At 49.8% G+C, this 17177-nt stretch overlaps 1 protein-coding gene across 1 annotated transcript in view; it reads right to left on the reverse strand.

Annotated features, from left to right (window-relative positions):
• Positions 1–651: 651 nt before the first annotated feature.
• The window catches only part of wdr11 (WD repeat domain 11), a 36900-nt gene continuing 20374 nt past the window's right edge, over positions 652–17177 (reverse strand). Inside the window, exons 15-29 of the mRNA XM_067236413.1 lie at positions 16988–17106; positions 16754–16901; positions 14472–14578; positions 13892–14006; positions 12994–13165; positions 11496–11604; positions 11087–11149; positions 10546–10611; positions 8826–9006; positions 6968–7063; positions 5119–5284; positions 4046–4143; positions 3148–3293; positions 2649–2731; positions 652–2495 (exon numbers count right to left, since the gene is read on the reverse strand). Of these exons, the coding sequence (XP_067092514.1) occupies positions 2296–2495; positions 2649–2731; positions 3148–3293; positions 4046–4143; positions 5119–5284; positions 6968–7063; positions 8826–9006; positions 10546–10611; positions 11087–11149; positions 11496–11604; positions 12994–13165; positions 13892–14006; positions 14472–14578; positions 16754–16901; positions 16988–17106 (1869 nt within the window). The 3' untranslated portion in view covers positions 652–2295. The remainder of the gene's footprint in view (positions 2496–2648; positions 2732–3147; positions 3294–4045; positions 4144–5118; positions 5285–6967; positions 7064–8825; positions 9007–10545; positions 10612–11086; positions 11150–11495; positions 11605–12993; positions 13166–13891; positions 14007–14471; positions 14579–16753; positions 16902–16987; positions 17107–17177) is intronic.

The following is a 17177-nucleotide window of genomic DNA, read 5'->3' on the forward strand; positions in this document are numbered from 1 at the left end:
GGTTCAGGATGGCTGGCTGGCTAGTTCAGGATGACTGGTTCAGGGAGGCTGGCTAGTTCAGAATGACTGGTTCAGGGAGGCTGGCTAGTTCAGGATGACTGGTTCAGGGAGGCTGGCTAGTTCAGGATGACTGGTTCAGGGAGGCCATGTGTAGAGGCTGGTGGACTCAGCAGTCACCAGGGTTAGATTCCTTCATCCCAGCAGAGCTAGTGGGCCTCCTCCTCTTTGTTCTCCTTCACAGGAAGAACAGAATAAACTGAGGAAAGAAAAGAACAAGAAAAGAGTGAAAAAAAGATAAAAAAATAAGTTTGCAGCTCTGTTGTGATGCTGCTTTAGGACCTAATTCACCATGCGACAGTTTGATTAATGTATCCTGCTTTGATTGATTATACCTGGTCTGAAATCAAATGGCCATAATTATAAAAGGCTTGTTAAGAATTTTTCAATAGTCTGCACTTTTGGCACACAGTTCATGACTAGCTCCACCGGTCTGCAGCACCCTCGTACATACAAATACAACCTAACCCTAACCCTATATAACAGTTCATTTCAGCTCAAATACAACAGTTCAATTCAGCTCAAATACAACAGCACCCTCGTGTGGTTAGAAATGTTTTGCAAACACAAAATGACATTGGAGACAGCACAATATACATATTTTAGCTTTTATTGCTCTCCACTTATACATACATCTTCTTGTCATAGATTAAGGGTTAAAGCAAATGTGAGGGTCGCGAGGGAGGAACAATGAAAAAGGTGTTATGACGAAACAAAGGCATGTTTAACTTTGTTTCTCTAACTGCTACATTTTCTAACCTCTTCACGACAACAGTTCTGAGATTGACAACAAAAAAGCACAAAGCAATGTTTATTAGTTCCAATATTCAGACTTCTGCAGAATGGAGGTGTGTACACACTGCTCTACAATACAGCGTGGTTTGACTGGAGGACAATAATACAGGATTACACACTGAATTGGAAAAGTGCTGGAAGGGGGGGGAAGACAAGAACTAAAGAACGATCCATAGATTTAGATAAAATATTGCATCATAGTTACTAAACAACTGTTCACACCACTCCCACTGGTCCCTGGACAGGTGGGCTGGTGGGGACTGGATGCTCCGAGGGCAGGTGGGGACTGGATGCTCCGAGGGCAGGTGCGAGTGCTGGGACTGGATGCTCTGATCCCAGCATACGAAGCAGCTCTCAGCTGCTGGTCTGAAATGAGCCTGGAACACAACTGAGGCTCCTCATGTGGACTATACAAACAACAATACCATTTTGTTAACGCATAACTGTTTACATCCAAACAAACTCATTGTACAATACAGGATCGTAACCGCCTACTGTAGCTCTCAACACTAACAGGATCAAAAGGAAACGTTTGTTGTGGGAAAGTTGATATAGCCTTATGTGACTCACAATGATGAACAAAGATTCAGTTTCTATGTCACAGAAAAAGGCAAAGATAATTTTCAAGTCAGATCTTTAACAAGGGTGAATATTAGCCTATTAACAAACCCATGACACATGTTGCATACTGCATGTGATCTGTGTGTTTAGACTCCTGCCCAAGGGCTTGAAACAACAGCTCTCCCAGGGACACCCAGACAGGCGCTCTGCTTTGTTTAGAGGTCAGGGTTGTAAACCTAACTCTGTTTAGACTGTACTTGATATTCTCTCTAGATGTGCACAGTTTCTCTCCCTCTTTCCTCAGGCAGACTTCCAGTCAGAGCTCAAGAGGACTTGGGTTCTAATAGGGGGAATTATTTGGATACATAAAACATGTACAAAAAAAAAAAAAAAGTGCAAACATCTATTGATTAAATCTTTTGGAATGCAATTCAGTCATGTAGCCATGAGACAACACACAAACACAACAAAAGTGCAGGTACAGAATAAACAGAACCAACGCATACTGTGCATACTGCAGGAGTTCATACAACAATCAGGTTTCACCACTGACCACACCACATAAAGAGTTAGAGTTGGTAAGGGCCACACCAAATACAGCTTGATAATAAACCATTTAAAATGTCAATAGTTCAAATCAACCAACAAGGAACATTGAATGCTAACCTGCTGGAATATAGAGACCAGAAACAGACTGCTGGTCTCCACACCAAATCAAACACACAAACACAAATGCCGACTCCAGTGATTGACAGAGTAGAGGATGATCTTTACCCCGTGTTCTAACCCTGATCCTCCGTACTGACCCAGGGCCTTCCTCCCTCAAGGATGGCGAGGGCCAGGCAAGGGACAGGACAGCTCTGCTCCAGGGTGAGGGGGGGGCTACCCGCTGGTATCCAGGCCCTGCTCCGCCTCTTCCTCCCCGGGGCTGGGCTCTGGCCCTGCTCCCTCACCCTGGAACAGCTCCTCCAGCACCTGCTCTCCAGCACCCCCGGCCCGTGAAGCCCACAGCGCAGCGCCCTCCCGCAGGCCCCAGGAGCGCAGCAGCCTGGCGTAGTCCACAAACGCAGCCCCGATCAGCTTATGTACACACACAGGTCAAGGAGAAACTCTGGATGCTACAGTCACACAGAGCAGAGACAGAACGATTCAGTGAGAGAGAGAGACTCAGAGTCTCAGAGAGAGAGAGAGACTCAGAGAGACAGACCAGACTAGAATGACTCCTGTGTGAAGGATATTGGTTGAGTCGTTGGCCTCCATCACGCCATACTTCAGACAGGCTTCTATGAAGAGAGCAGCGCGGTCGAAGTATCTCATACTAGGAGAGAGATGCACCATCAGAGACCATCATCCACCTGGCCTCATCCCTGTATGGCCTAATCCCTCCCTGGTCTCATCCCTAAAATCTAGAATCCATCCCTCAGATCTAGTACCATATAACTTATTATTTGTAGCCTATTTATTGTAGCACTTTGATCAACTAAATACTGTTAGAACTCTGCTGTTCAACCTGTGCTAGTGTGAGGGTAGGTGAGAGTGTACCTGTGCTAGTGTGAGGGTAAGTGAGAGTGTACCTGTGCTAGTGTGAGGGTAGGTGAGAGTGTACCTGTGCTAGTGTGAGGGTAGGTGAGAGTGTACCTGTGCTAGTGTGAGGGTAGGTGAGAGTGTACCTGTGCTAGTGTGAGGGTAGTTGAGAGTGTACCTGTGCTAGTGTGAGGGTAGGTGAGAGCGTACCTGTGCAGCATCTCCCCCACTTTGTGGAAGCATCCCAGAGAGAGCAGTACCAGCACAGCCTTGGACTTGTGGTTGACCTGCGGGGAGCACAGGTGCTCAGCCCAGCGCTTCAGCACGTCAGAGCTCTCTGCAGGGTTCAGACGCACCTGGGACACACACGCACACGGACAGAAGTAAATAAGTAAGCATTGTTGTATCTGGGTTAGTTTTGGTTGTATTATAAACGCCAGTGTGTTCTGATGGACATTGCTGGGTATGTGTGTATGCGTGAAGGCCGAATTATACTACTCCGACCCCGTTACGGACAGACAGACGGACGGAGTCGGACGGACTCGCTGAATTTATAGTACTCCGAAGGCTGTGGGTGCTGAAAACAATTAACCGCCAGAAGTGTAGGTGGTGCTGCACTGCGATGCTAGCTAGGTTATCGAAAAGTCAGAGCAAATTTACCTGTTTCATCAATAAAATAAGCATATTTTCAGCAACTACACTGCCCATTTCTTGTCACATTTTAATCCAGATGCTGATTTACATGTACTGTTTAGCTGAAATATGAATTGTAAAATCTTACAGGAATGGCGGTCAAAGGATTCTGTTCGTCTTGTTGGTCACGGCAACCCCACACCTGCCCCTGACGCAAGCGGTTCTTAATACGGACCAATCACAGCCAAGGGATATCCGTAAAATGACGGACGGACAGACGGATAGTCAGGAAAATCAGGAGGTGCACGTACAGCTCTCCAAGGGGCTCGGAGAGGGCGTTCCCTGTGTCCGTGTCCGTGAAAACGGAGTAGTATAAATCGGCCTTGAGTAGAGTGTGTAAGTATGTGTGTTTGTAAGCGTGAATGTATGCGTGTATGCGTAAGTGTGTTTGTGTGAGTGTGTGTGTGTGAGCTACCTTAGCCAGCCATGCAGCACGGTTCCACTCTCCATAAGTCTGCAGGTAACGACATGCGTCCACAGCCTTGTCAATCAAACACAACAGCTGCACACCCTCTGAGAGAGTGGGATGAAGAGAGACAGAGAAGATTGAGAGAGAGAGAATAGAAGAGAGAGGGAGAAAAGAGACAAGGAGATTGAGAGAGAGATGAGAGAGGGATGGAGAGAGAGAACGAAGAGAATATTAAGAGAAATAGAGAGAAGGAGATTGAGAGAGACATGGAGAGACGGAGAATGAGAGATGGAAAAAGGGAAGAAAGGATGTTAAAGAGGGAAAGTTTGATGCTGCTGTACTGTGATATCCTACCTGCCAGCTGCTGTACTGTGATATCCTACCTGCCAGCTGCTGTACTGTGATATCTTACCTGCCAGCTGCTCTACTGTGATATCTTACCTGCCAGCTGCTGTACTGTGATATCTTACCTGCCAGCTGCTCTACTGTGATATCCTACCTGCCAGCTGCTGTACTGTGATATCTTACGTGCCAGCTGCTGTACTGTGATATCCTACCTGCCAGCTGCTGTACTGTGATATCTTACCTGCCAGCTGCTGTACTGTGATATCCTACCTGCCAGCTGCTGTACTGTGATATCCTACCTGCCAGCTGCTCTACTGTAATATCTTACCTGCCAGCTGCTGTACTGTGATATCTTACCTGCCAGCTGCTCTACTGTGATATCCTACCTGCCAGCTGCTCTACTGTAATATCCTACCTGCCAGCTGCTGTACTGTGATATCCTACCTGCCAGCTGCTGTACTGTAATATCTTACCTGCCAGCTGCTGTACTGTGATATCTTACCTGCCAGCTGCTCTACTGTGATATCCTACCTGCCAGCTGCTGTACTGTGATATCCTACCTGCCAACTGCTCTACTGTGATATCTTACCTGCCAGCTGCTCTACTGTGGTATCCTACCTGCCAGCTGCTCTACTGTAATATCCTACCTGCCAGCTGCTCTACTGTAATATCTTACCTGCCAGCTGCTCTACTGTAATATCTTACCTGCCAGCTGCTGTACTGTGATATCCTACCTGCCAGCTTGCCATTGGCGATCATGTTGGTGGCCACCAGTTTGATGGTAGACTGGGAGGGGCCGGAGGAGGTAATGGTGGTGACCAGACACGCTTTCAGAGAGTCACAGTAGTAGCTGGGGTTGTCGGCGCTCGTCTCCAATAGCAACTGCACGGCCCTGTCCGTCTGAGAGGTAGAGGGATAAACCAGATAAATAATGGGGGGATGAAAGGAAAAAAGACAAACGCCACTATTACAGTCATTATGCTGTTTCCCATGGGGTAGAGTGTGGGGGGGGGGGGGGGTAGAGTGGGGGGGGTAGAGCGTGGGGGGGTAGAGCGTGGGGGGGTAGAGCGTGGGGGGGTAGAGCGTGGGGGGGGGGGAGAGCGTGGGGGGGTAGAGCGTGGGGGGGTAGAGCGTGGGGCCCTGCAGCCCAGAGAGAAAAGGCCTGCTGGGATCCACGATGGCTGGCCTAAATCACACCCCATCACAGCTGTAGTTCACTGTAATTCTACTCATCACAGGGTTCCCAGCTCTGCCCTCCTCCCTCTCTCTCTCTCTCTCTCCCTGCTTCCCTCCCTCTCTCCCTGCCTCCCTGCCCTCCTCCCTCTCTCTCTCCCTGCCTTCCTCACTGCCCTCCTCCCTCTCTCTCTCCCTGCCTTCCTCCCTCTCTCTCTCCCTGCCTTCCTCCCTCTCTCTCTCCCTGCCTCCCTCCCTCTCTCCCTGCCTCCTCCCTCTCTCCCTCCCTGCCCTCCTCCCTGTCTCCCTGCCTTCCTCCCTCCCTGCCCTCCTCCCTGTCTCCCTGCCTTCCTAACTGCCCTCCTCCATCTCTCTCTCCCTGCCTTCCTCCCTCTCCCTCTCTCTCTCTCCCTGCCTCCCTCCCTGCCTCCTCCCTCTCTCTCCCTGCCTTCCTCCCTCTCTCTCTCCCTGACTTCTTCCCTCTCTCCCGGCTCTCCTCCCTCTCTCCCTCCCTCCCTGTCCTACTCCCTCCCTCCTGCAGGGCTGGACCTGGAGAGAGGCTGGTAATTGCAGCAAATGAGTGGAGATACAATGATGATGTGGAGATTGAAGGATGGACAGAGATAGTAAAAAGGAGAGGATGAGCAAGATTTAGAGTGATAGAGACAGGAATGGTCTGTGTGAGAAAGCAGGAGAGGTGAGACAGACAGCGAGAGGTGGAGAGAGAGATGGATGGAGTGAGATTTTGTATGATGGAAGGAGGGAAACGAAGAGATGACTGGGTTACGGAGGAGAACAGAGCTCCACTCATCCCTCCATCAGGCAGATGTGATCATTCTGCTGTCATCAGAGAACACAGAAAGGGTGACACAGAGGGAGGATGTGATTGTGTGTGAGAGGAGGTAGATGGTAGATGAGGTGTACAGGTATATGGTAGAGGAGGTAGATGGTAGATGGGGTAGATGATAGAGGAGGTAGATGGTAGATGAGGTGTTTAAGTAGATGGTAGAGGAGGTAGATGGTAGAGGAGGTAGATGATAGAGGAGGTAGATGGTAGATGAGGTAGATGGTAGATGAGGTGTTTAGGTAGATGGTAGAGGAGGTAGATGGTAGAGGAGGTAGATGATAGAGGAGGTAGATGGTAGATGAGGTGTTCAGGTATATGGTAGAGGAGGTAGATGGTAGATGGGGTAGATGATAGAGGAGGTAGATGGTAGATGAGGTGTTTAGGTAGATGGTAGAGGAGGTAGATGGTAGATGAGGTGTTTAGGTAGATGGTAGAGGAGGTAGATGGTAGAGGAGGTAGATGGTAGAGGAGGTAGATGGTAGAGGAGGTAGATGGTAGAGGAGGTAGATGGTAGAGGAGGTAGATGGTAGATGTGGTAGATGATAGATTCAGGTAGTACTGACCTGGCCCAGCAGGAGGAGCTGATCAGCACACTTCTTGGTGTGTTCATAACTAGACCTCTTCACCTCCTGCAGATGGACTCTCTCAAGCTGGAACTTCTGTTTGAGGAGGGGAGGAGGGAGGCAGTGATACAAGATGTGGAGAGGAAGAGAGACATTTGCTATTACTTCTTTAAATTTTCAAGGCACATTTCGATTTTAAGTCCGTCTTACAACAATTGCATGTAGAGTGCTGCAGAAAACCTTGATGTAATTCAAACAAATGTGAGCATAGGGATTTTAGACCACAAAACAACCAGGATCATCTACACCATAGATTTTCTACATTGTAAGAGCTCATCAGTTTTAATAAGGGACTCAGGGAGAAGATTGTGAGTGTCAGTGTGTGTGTGTGCTTTTGTGTGTGTTAGTGTGTTTTGGGTAGAACATGTAGTAACGGACTGCGTATCGTTCCAATGAGAAGAGAGGGACCAGGTAACAGGAGAGGAGGACAGGAGTGGAGGACAGGAGAGGAGGACAGGACAGGAGGAGAGGAGGACAGTACAGGAGGAGTGGAGGACAGGAGAGGAGGACAGGAGAGGAGGACAGGAGAGGAGGACAGGACAGGAGGAGAGGAGGACAGGAGAGGAGAGGAGGAGAGGAGGACAGGACAGGACGAGAGCAGGACAGGAGGAGAGGAGGACAGGAGAGGAAGACAGGAGAGGAGGAGAGGAGAGGAGGAGAGGAGAGGAGGAGAGGAGGACAGGAGGAGGTCTGAGCTGACACAAGAGACATATGGAAGTCCTGACTGATGCTGAAGGTGCTAGAGTGTAATAGAGATCCTGAGATCACAGGAGAGATCCTGGCCAGCGATATCACTGCACTCAGACAAGAACATTTCTGTTCACAACCGAATCTGTAATCTCTGCAAATGTTCTGCAGACAAATGAACATCATTTAACCAAGCCACTTCCTGTAAATTAATTTAAATCACTGTAAATTCAATCGCATTTGAAAGTGTTATAATTGGTTCGTAGGGAAATTAGCTATATGACATTTACTACGTTCCAAGTGTTTGAGCTATTCTGGCAGGAACTTCTGAAAGACTTGCTCTTGAGATGAAAACTTTAGGATTGAGCACATAGTATACAATAAATAATCAATATTTTTATGTAGTTAGGTCCACTATTTGAGGTAGAAAGCAACATAGTTTCACAAAATAAGGCTCCTCTCATCAAGAGCTAGATTTAAAACTTTCTGCTGTTTCCTTGGCAACTGACAGGCCATCTCTCGCTAGTTGAGTGGCTGCCATACCAACCAGGCGGAGTACGCACAGACTGTCCAATCAATGATCTGCTTTTAAGAAGAGGAACAGGAGGGTTGGTCGATGACGGGCCTGAAATTGGACTGCTGTGTGGACATCAGCACCACATACATCAATATATACGCTCATCACAATCTACGTTCATCATGATCTAAGTCCACTGATCATCTTGCATTCTCCAATAGGTTGATTCAAGAGACAAACACACACAGTGAACACATCTATCCATATAGTATGTTTGAGTGTGTGTGTGTGTGTTTGTGTACGCGTGTGCATATGTGTGTGTGCATATGTGTGTGTGTGTGTGCGTGAAGAGCTTCTCTCTTCTAATGGAGACTGGATGTCTTGTTTTCTCCAAAAGCCCCGAGCCAGATCCAAGATTATGAACCACTAACCCTTATTAACCACTAACCCTAACCCTTATTAACCATGTCTGAGGTGATCTGGTTAGTGTCACAGTATCACAGACATACTAACCCTAACCCATGTCTGAGGTGATCTGGTTAGTGTCACAGTATCACAGACATACTAACCCTAACCCAAACCTCTGTCACTGACCTGGAAGTAGTTGCTCTCACACAGGGTGTCGTGGCAGATGTCTAGGTGGCCCTGGGGGGTTCCGGGGGGGCCCTGGGGGCCCTCTGCAGGGGGCACGCTGAGTTGGCGAGCCTGGGAAAAGGCCTGGATGTAGTGGGCCGCCACGGTCCAAAAGTGCAGGTCCGACTCATCTCCAAACAACCTGGACAAGACCACAGCACCAGTCACTAGCTGGCCAGACCCCGGACAAGACCACAGCACCAGTCACTAGCTGGCCAGACGAGCCCGACCACAGTGGTCAACATCTGAGAGGTCAGGCTGGTTTCCCTGCAGAGGTCAGGCTAGTTTCCCTGGAGAGGTCAGGCTAGTTTCCTTGGAGATGTCAGGCTGGTTTCCCTGGAGATTTCAGGCTAGTTTCCTTGGAGATGTCAGGCTGGTTTCCCTGGAGATTTCAGGCTAGTTTCCTTGGAGATGTCAGGCTGGTTTCCCTGGAGATGTCAGGCTAGTTTCCTTGGAGATGTCAGGCTAGTTTCCCTGGTGATGTCAGGCTGGTTTCCCTGGTGATGTCAGGCTAGTTTCCCTGCATTTGACCACTAACAACCACTGAAAATGCAACGGTACTTAAGAAAGATTTGTTGGATCAGATGTTAGTCGATTTCCTCCAGGAACACAATGACACTTATTAAGGGACTTGTTGCACTTGTTGGTTAGTTGTAACTGATTGAAGTACTTGTCCTCGCTGTAAATTATATTATTGTTGCAGGCTTTCCTCCAGGTACACTCTAGCACTTTTGAGGATCATGTTGTTTAATTGTAATTTGTTTGACTACATGCTCTTCTGGTTCTACACATTGGCACTTATTTGCTTGTCACAATGTATGCTTCATGTTTTGGCTACCCACAATGTTTTTGGGGCTATCTCGTTGTTTATGAACATTGATCTATGGATCTTTTGTAAAGCTCTTTCTTGTAAGTCGCTTTGGATAAAAACGTCTGCTAAATGAATAAATGTAAATGTAATGTAAATGTAAATGACTAAATGTAAATGCATGCCCACACACACACACCTTTTGTCCCATCTTCCTTTCTTTCACCATCAAAATATTTGCACAGCAGCAAGATATATATTGTAACTGTTGCTAGGTTACCCTTTTTTTGGTTAACAAAGGCCATGAAAAATGAAAAAGCTTTGAGACTTGAAAAGTAACAGGAGAGGGACTCTGACCTGGAGGCTATGTGATTGGGAGGTTTTATACAACTAACCCTAACCCTATACAGTTCCACAAAGAGGGACCTTGCAAATCCTTTCACACTTATCCAGGTCCCAGAAGCATTCACAAAGCGTTCAGAATGCAGGGAAACACTGCAACCCATCAGAGGTGTGTGTGTGTCAGTGAATCAGTGTGTGTGTGAGTGTGTGTGTGTGTGGGCAGGAGAGCAGGAGGACAGGAGAGGAGGACAGGAGGAGAGGACGACAGGAGGAGAGGAGTACAGGAGAGGACAGGAGAGGAGGACAGGAGAGGAGGACAGGAGAGGACAAGAGAGGAGGACAGGAGAGGGGGACAGGAGAGGAGGACAGGAGAGGAGTACAGGAGAGGTGGACAGGAGAGGAGGACAGGAGAGGAGTACAGGAGAGGAGGACAGGAGAGGAGGACAGGAGAGGAGGACAGGAGAGGAGGACAGGAGAGGGGGACAGGAGAGGAGGAGGATGCAGGGTGGCTGAGTGGTGACTGGTACTCACCGTGACACCAGGAGGCATCGCTGCAGGAGGTTGAGCTCTGGATCCTGGAGAACACTCTTCATGTCACTGGGGAGCCAATCAGACACACACACACGGACGGACATACATACACAAGCACACACGGACACACACACACACACACACACACACACACACACACACACACGGACGGACATACATACACAAGCACACACGGACACACACACACACACACACACACACACACACACACACACACACACACATACACAAAGTCAGTTTAGGGACCTCACAAATAGCAGGAAGAGACAAAAGAAGATGAGCTGGATCTAACCCTAACCCTAACCCCGCTGTCTAGACTAAATAACCCAGGACAGGGTCACACACACAATGACAAACACACTGCACACACACACACACCCCCATGCCTTCATACACACACAAACACACTGCACACACACACACACTCCCATGCCTTCATACACACACAAACACACTGCACACACACATCTGAGGCTGTCTCTCATGTTCAGGACAGGACAGGTCTCTCATGTTCACTCACTTGGACATGGAGTTGAGCTGCTCCTGTATGAGTCCTTTAATCTCCTCTTTTTCACTGTAATCACTAGAGACCAGAGAGAGCAGAGGGGAGAGAGGGGATAGAGAGAAAGGAGAGAGCAAGAGGAGAGACAGGAGAGATATTAAACCTGACCTGGGATTAGTTAATGTGGAGCTTTGAAGTCATCTGCACATAAAATGAACAGGAAGTGAAGTGGGCGGCCACTACAGATACATGGGGTCAGACAGAGAGAACCCATCAGCTGGAGCTGGACATCCAGGTAGGACAGTTAGAGAGCCGGACACATAAGGAGAGGCAGAGAACGGCAGTGGGGAGGACAGAATAAGATAATTAGAAGAAGAGAGGAGGCAGAGGGAGCTAGAGAATGAATGAGAGGAGGAGGGGCACGTACACTTGTGAGATGTCCATGGTGAAGGAGCCCGACCAGGGCTGGAGCTGAAGGAAGGCCTTCAGGGTGAGGGCAGCTCGGGGCAGCAGCAGGTAGGGGCACCACACTGGGTCTGGAGAGAAGGAGGGAGGGAGAGAGGAGGGATATGAGGGATATGAGGGAGAAAGGGAGGGAAGGAGGAGGGATATGAAGGAGAGAGGAGGGAGAAAGGGAGGTAGAGGAGGGAGGTGAGGGAGAGAGGAGGGATATGAGGGAGAGAAGGAGGGAGAGGAGGGAGAGGAGGGAGAGAGGAGGGAAAAAAGGGGGGAGGGGAGGGATATGAAGGAGGGAGAAAGGGAGGGAGGGGAGGGATATGAGGGAGAGGAGGAGGGAGAGAGGAGGAGAAAAGCAAAATCACATATTGATCGCAGCCACTTATGTGAACATTTGATTGGTTTAAAAATGTATGAGACGCCGTCTAGGGCAAAACTACTGAAAAACTTGCTCATACATTTACATTTAGTCATTTAGCAGACGCTCTTATCCAGAGCGACTCATACACATGCACTCCTCACTTGTGCTACCCCATGAAACACTCATACACATGCACTTATAAGTTGTTCTTTAGCACTTTTGTACTGATGTCATGCCAAAACATCTTGAATTAACACTTTCAAATAACTAATTTGAATTAGTAATTCATTAATTCAGAACCCTAACCCTAGAATTTAGAAGGGGGAGAGAGAGAGAAGGGAGAGGAGAGAGACGATTTTTTGTGTGCACTGAAGTTTAGTTCAGTGCACCCGGGAGTCCGTTTCAATGCGGCCGAAAGTCTGTTCATTGCAAGAGGGATATAGAGCTACTTTTTGCCAAATACCTCAACACGTTTGCTGGTTCAGATTTGAAACATTAGCAACACAGAGCACCTTCATTTGATCGCTGTGAAGATGGAAAGAAATCTTTGCACTCTATCAAATTCCAGGACCCTCTTTTCACAGCTTTTCCTAAATAATTCATCATCCAGTTATAAAATCACATTAGGAAAACCTCATTTCAAACAGTTGTGCTCCTATTTTTTTTTGTTAAATAGCAACTTTGTGGCCTGCAATTTATTTCTGTCTTTCAAGGATCACTTTTTTTAATTTTGATTTGATTTGTCTGGTGGAGCAAACGTGCTGAAGAATTTGGCAAAAAGTAGCTCTGCCCTTTACAATGAACAGACTTTCGGCCGCATTGAAACAGACTTCCGGGTGCACTGAAAATCGTCTGCTCTCCCATCTGCTCTCTCTACCCCCCTTCTCTCTCTCTCTCCCCTCCCTTCTCTCTCCCCCTTCTCTCTCTCTCCCCCCTCCCTTCTCTGGCTCCCATCCCTTCTCTCTTCGCCCCTTCTCTCCCTCTCTCCTCCCTTCTCTCCTCTCTCCTCCCTCTCTCCCCTCCCCTGTCCAATCTCTCACCCTCTCCCCTCTCTCCCCTCCCCTGTCCACTCTCTCACTCTCTCCCCTGTCCTCTTTCCCCCCCTCACCGGTCAGGTCTTGCTCATCCATGCGGTAGCTGGCAGACTTCATGGCCATCTCCAGCACACGGATGCAGCCGTCATCCGAGGCCAAGGTCACCTTGTCTGACGTGCACCAATCAATGTCCAGGATACGGTAGTTCACGTTCCGACCAATCCGCAGGCTGCTCACCATCTGCACCTGTTGGGATTAGAGGTCATTAGTAAACTCAGGACGGGACTACAACATAAGAACAGTAGTTGCTGCGCTCCTTAATCTTCGGTGGATGTGCTAACCCTAACTCTAACCCTAACCGCAGAGTCCTTCCTGAGTTGTCTGCTACTAGAATGCCAGGGTGTGGGCAGGTGGGTCAGGGTCTGGGCAGGTGGGTCAGGGTCTGGGCAGGTGGGTCAGGGTGTGGGCAGGTGGGTCAGGGTCTGGGCAGGTGGGTCAGGGTCTGGGCAGGTGGGTCAGGGTGTGGGCAGGTGGGTCAGGGTCTGGGCAGGTGGGTCAGGGTGTGGGCAGGTGGGTCAGGGTCTGGGCAGGTGGGTCAGGGTCTGGGCAGGTGGGTCAGGGTCTGGGCAGGTGGGTCAGGGTCTGGGCTGGTGGGTCAGGGTCTGGGCAGGTGGGTCAGGGTCTGGGAAGGTGGGTCAGGATCTTGGCAGCTGGGTCAGGATCTTGGCAGCTGGGTCAGGGTCTGGGCAGGTGGGTCAGGGTCTGGGCAGGTGGGTCAGGGTCTGGGCAGGTGGGTCAGGGTGTGGGCAGGTGGGTCAGGGTCTGGGAAGGTGGGTCAGGATCTTGGCAGCTGGGTCAGGGTCTGGGCAGGTGGGTCAGGGTCTGGGCAGGTGGGTCAGGGTCTGGGCAGGTGGGTCAGGGTCTGGGCAGGTGGGTCAGGGTGTCCTGAGAGAGGTTTGAGGACGGACTCACCTCCTTGGTGTCCCAGACCTCAGCTCCGTCTGTGTACATGACCAGCAGCTTCTGGTTGCCCTTCCCCGGGGCAAAGCGGATCTTCTTTACCCAGCCCCGGTGGGTCGGAATGCCCCTGGAAGAGCAACACCAAGAAGTTCCAAATGGACACTCACACACACACTCTCACTGTACACACACACACACATACTGTACAAAAACACACAAACTCATACTACACACACTGTACACACATTACACACACTCATACTGTACACATACTGTACACACTCACACACTTAGTACACACACTCATACTGTACACACACACCCATATTCATACTGTACACACTCATACTGTACACACTCATACTGTACACACACACCCATATTCATACTGTACACACTCATACTGTACACACACACCCATATTCATACTGTGCACACTCATACTGTACACACTCATACTGTACACACACACACCCATATTCATACTGTACACACTCATACTGTGCACACACACCCATATTCATACTGTGCACACTCATACTGTACACACACACACAGACCCGCAGGTGGAAGGAGAGGACAGGTGAGTCACCTGGACAGTCGGGCCTTCAGGTCCCAGAAGTTGAGGTTTCCGTCCACGTCCCCCAGGACGAGGGTGTCTCCCTTCCACGCGATGCAGGCGATACTCCCCATGCTGCCCTGCAGCACACACAGCAGCAGGCCTGAGCAGCTTAACCACCCTCCTAACCCTAACCCTAACCCTAACCCTAACCCTGAGCAGCTTAACCAACCTCCTAACCCTCCTAACCCTCCCAACCCTCCCAACCCTCCCAACCCTCCCAACCCTCCCAACCCTCCTAACCCTCCTAACCCTCCCAACCCTCCTAACCCTCCTAACCCTCCCAACCCTCCTAACCCTCCCAACCCTCCTAACCCTCCCAACCCTCCTAACCCTCCCAACCCTCCCAACCCTCCTAACCCTCCCAACCCTCCCAACCCTCCTAACCCTCCTAACCCTCCCAACCCTCCCAACCCTCCTAACCCTCCTAACCCTCCTAACCCTCCCAACCCTCCCAACCCTCCCAACCCTCCTAACCCTCCCAACCCTCCCAACCCTCCTAACCCTCCTAACCCTCCTAACCCTCCCAACCCTCCCAACCCTCCCAACCCTCCCAACCCTCCCAACCCTCCCAACCCTCCCAACCCTCCTAACCCTCCCAACCCTCCCAACCCTCCCAACCCTCCTAACCCTCCTAACCCTCCCAACCCTCCCAACCCTCCTAACCCTCCTAACCCTCCCAACCCTCCTAACCCTCCTAACCCTCCCAACCCTTCCAACCCTCCTAACCCTCCCAACCCTCCTAACCCTTCCAACCCTTCTAATCCTCTTAGTGTTGCACGGTACTAACTGTTGGTACTTTTTTGGTTAAAAACGGTTCGGTATTAGAATTTCCCAATGTTCGGTACTTGGGGTTTCTGAAGTCTACTGTGGGACTACTTTGCCTACAGAGCTGACACTGATGGCAAACACACAGACATTTCGAAACCTATTTGTATAAAGTGCTATTAAACAGTGTCATGCAAGGGAGGAAATACTTCTAACCTCGCCAAGCATCTCAGAGACGACCTACACGCAGAGTACAAAAAGGGTTAGCGAATGAGCTAGCTGGTAGGACCCTACTGTATCCACCCTACTGTATCCACCCTACTGTATCCACCCTACTGTATCCACCCTACTGTATCCACCCTACTGTATCCACCCTACTGTAGCATGACAAGCAAGTCTGCACTTGACTGCAGACACATGGACAGACAGCCTGGCAGGTGTCCACAGTCTACACCTGACTGCAGACAGCCTGGCCAGAGAGACTGCTCAGGGTGGAGCTGAAGAGACAAGTGATAAGTGCAACCAAGAGAGAGATGTATCTGTGGAGGTGCCACGCTTCAGCCACACACTCTTCATATCCACCAGGGTGTTTAGGCAGAGAGGGAGGTGTAAACACACTCAGAGGGTGCTGACTCAGACTAAGACAGCATTAGGAGAGAGCACTGCGGAGGAAAGCAAATGCCAACCACATTACATTTATAGCACAGCTTTATAAACTCACGGTACAGTCAGCATGTGTGAAATTATTGTAGGAAACTGAAGTGTTTAAGAGTTTTCAATCCAAGTTTCCTTTCCAAGATAGGAAGCTGATAAGAAGTTTTGAAATATGCTAATTCCTAAATACGCCTATATACGACTGAATAGAGCTTTAAATCCCCAAGTCTGAATAAGGTCTGCACAAACCTGCACCATCTCCCTGCCTGCCTGCCTCCCTGCCTCCCCACCCTAACCCTAGCCTAACCTTAGTCCTAACCCTAGCCAGAGAGCCAGGGAGAGGGGAGGCTTGAACATAAGATAGAGATGGACATCTTTGAGCTAGATGCTGTGAAGGCAGAAACAGGATGTCACCTGAGCCTGAGTCACAACCAACAACCAGAAGAGACCAGCAATACTTCAAATCTAGGACACTGAGTGTGTGTGTGTGTGTGTGTGTGTGTGTGGGGGGGGGGGGGGGGGGGGGGGGGGGGTGGAGGGAGGGAGGGGTGATGCCAGAGAGATCCTACAGCATGTCTGCTGTCATATTAAAGCAGGATAAAGAGGCTGGTTGGTCGTTCTAGAGGCTGTTAAGTTAAGACAGCGGTGCCAATAGCTAGTGCTAACAGGCCCACACAAACATGAGAATGCACACACACACACACAGCCCCCCCCCCCTCCAAACACACACACAAAAGCCAGAGAGAAAACAAGATGTGGATAGTTCTCCCATGAGGTAGGAGGAGGAGAGAGAAAGAAAAGGGGGGGGGGGGTCGGGAGGAGGCAGTGCGTACGTCCGGGGGGATGCGTGCTCCGTCCTTCACTGTGTTTCCCTCCACGGTGATGTGGTACACCTGTCCGTCTGTGTCTGTGAACACAAAGTGTTCTCGGGCTGAAATGGCCTGGCTCGTCTCTGACTTGCTCTCAGCGTCCTGGAGAAGGCTGCACACACACACAAACACATTGAGAACTTGATAACAGCCAACAGAGGAGCATGTATGATGACCCCTGACCTGATGACCCCTGACCTGATGACCGAGGACTCCACGCTCTGCTCCGCGTCCGACACCGTCTGTCGGACCATGGCCTCCCGAGCAGCCATCTGCTTCTTCTTAAGACTCTTCAAGTTGTGGGAGGGGGACCACTCCTGTACACACACAAACCTTGATGACCACTCCATTAAGGATGCTTATCAACACGGTAACAGGGGAATACAAA

This window comes from Osmerus mordax, chromosome 5 (genome assembly GCF_038355195.1).
Source record: "Osmerus mordax isolate fOsmMor3 chromosome 5, fOsmMor3.pri, whole genome shotgun sequence".
NCBI lineage: Eukaryota > Metazoa > Chordata > Actinopteri > Osmeriformes > Osmeridae > Osmerus > Osmerus mordax.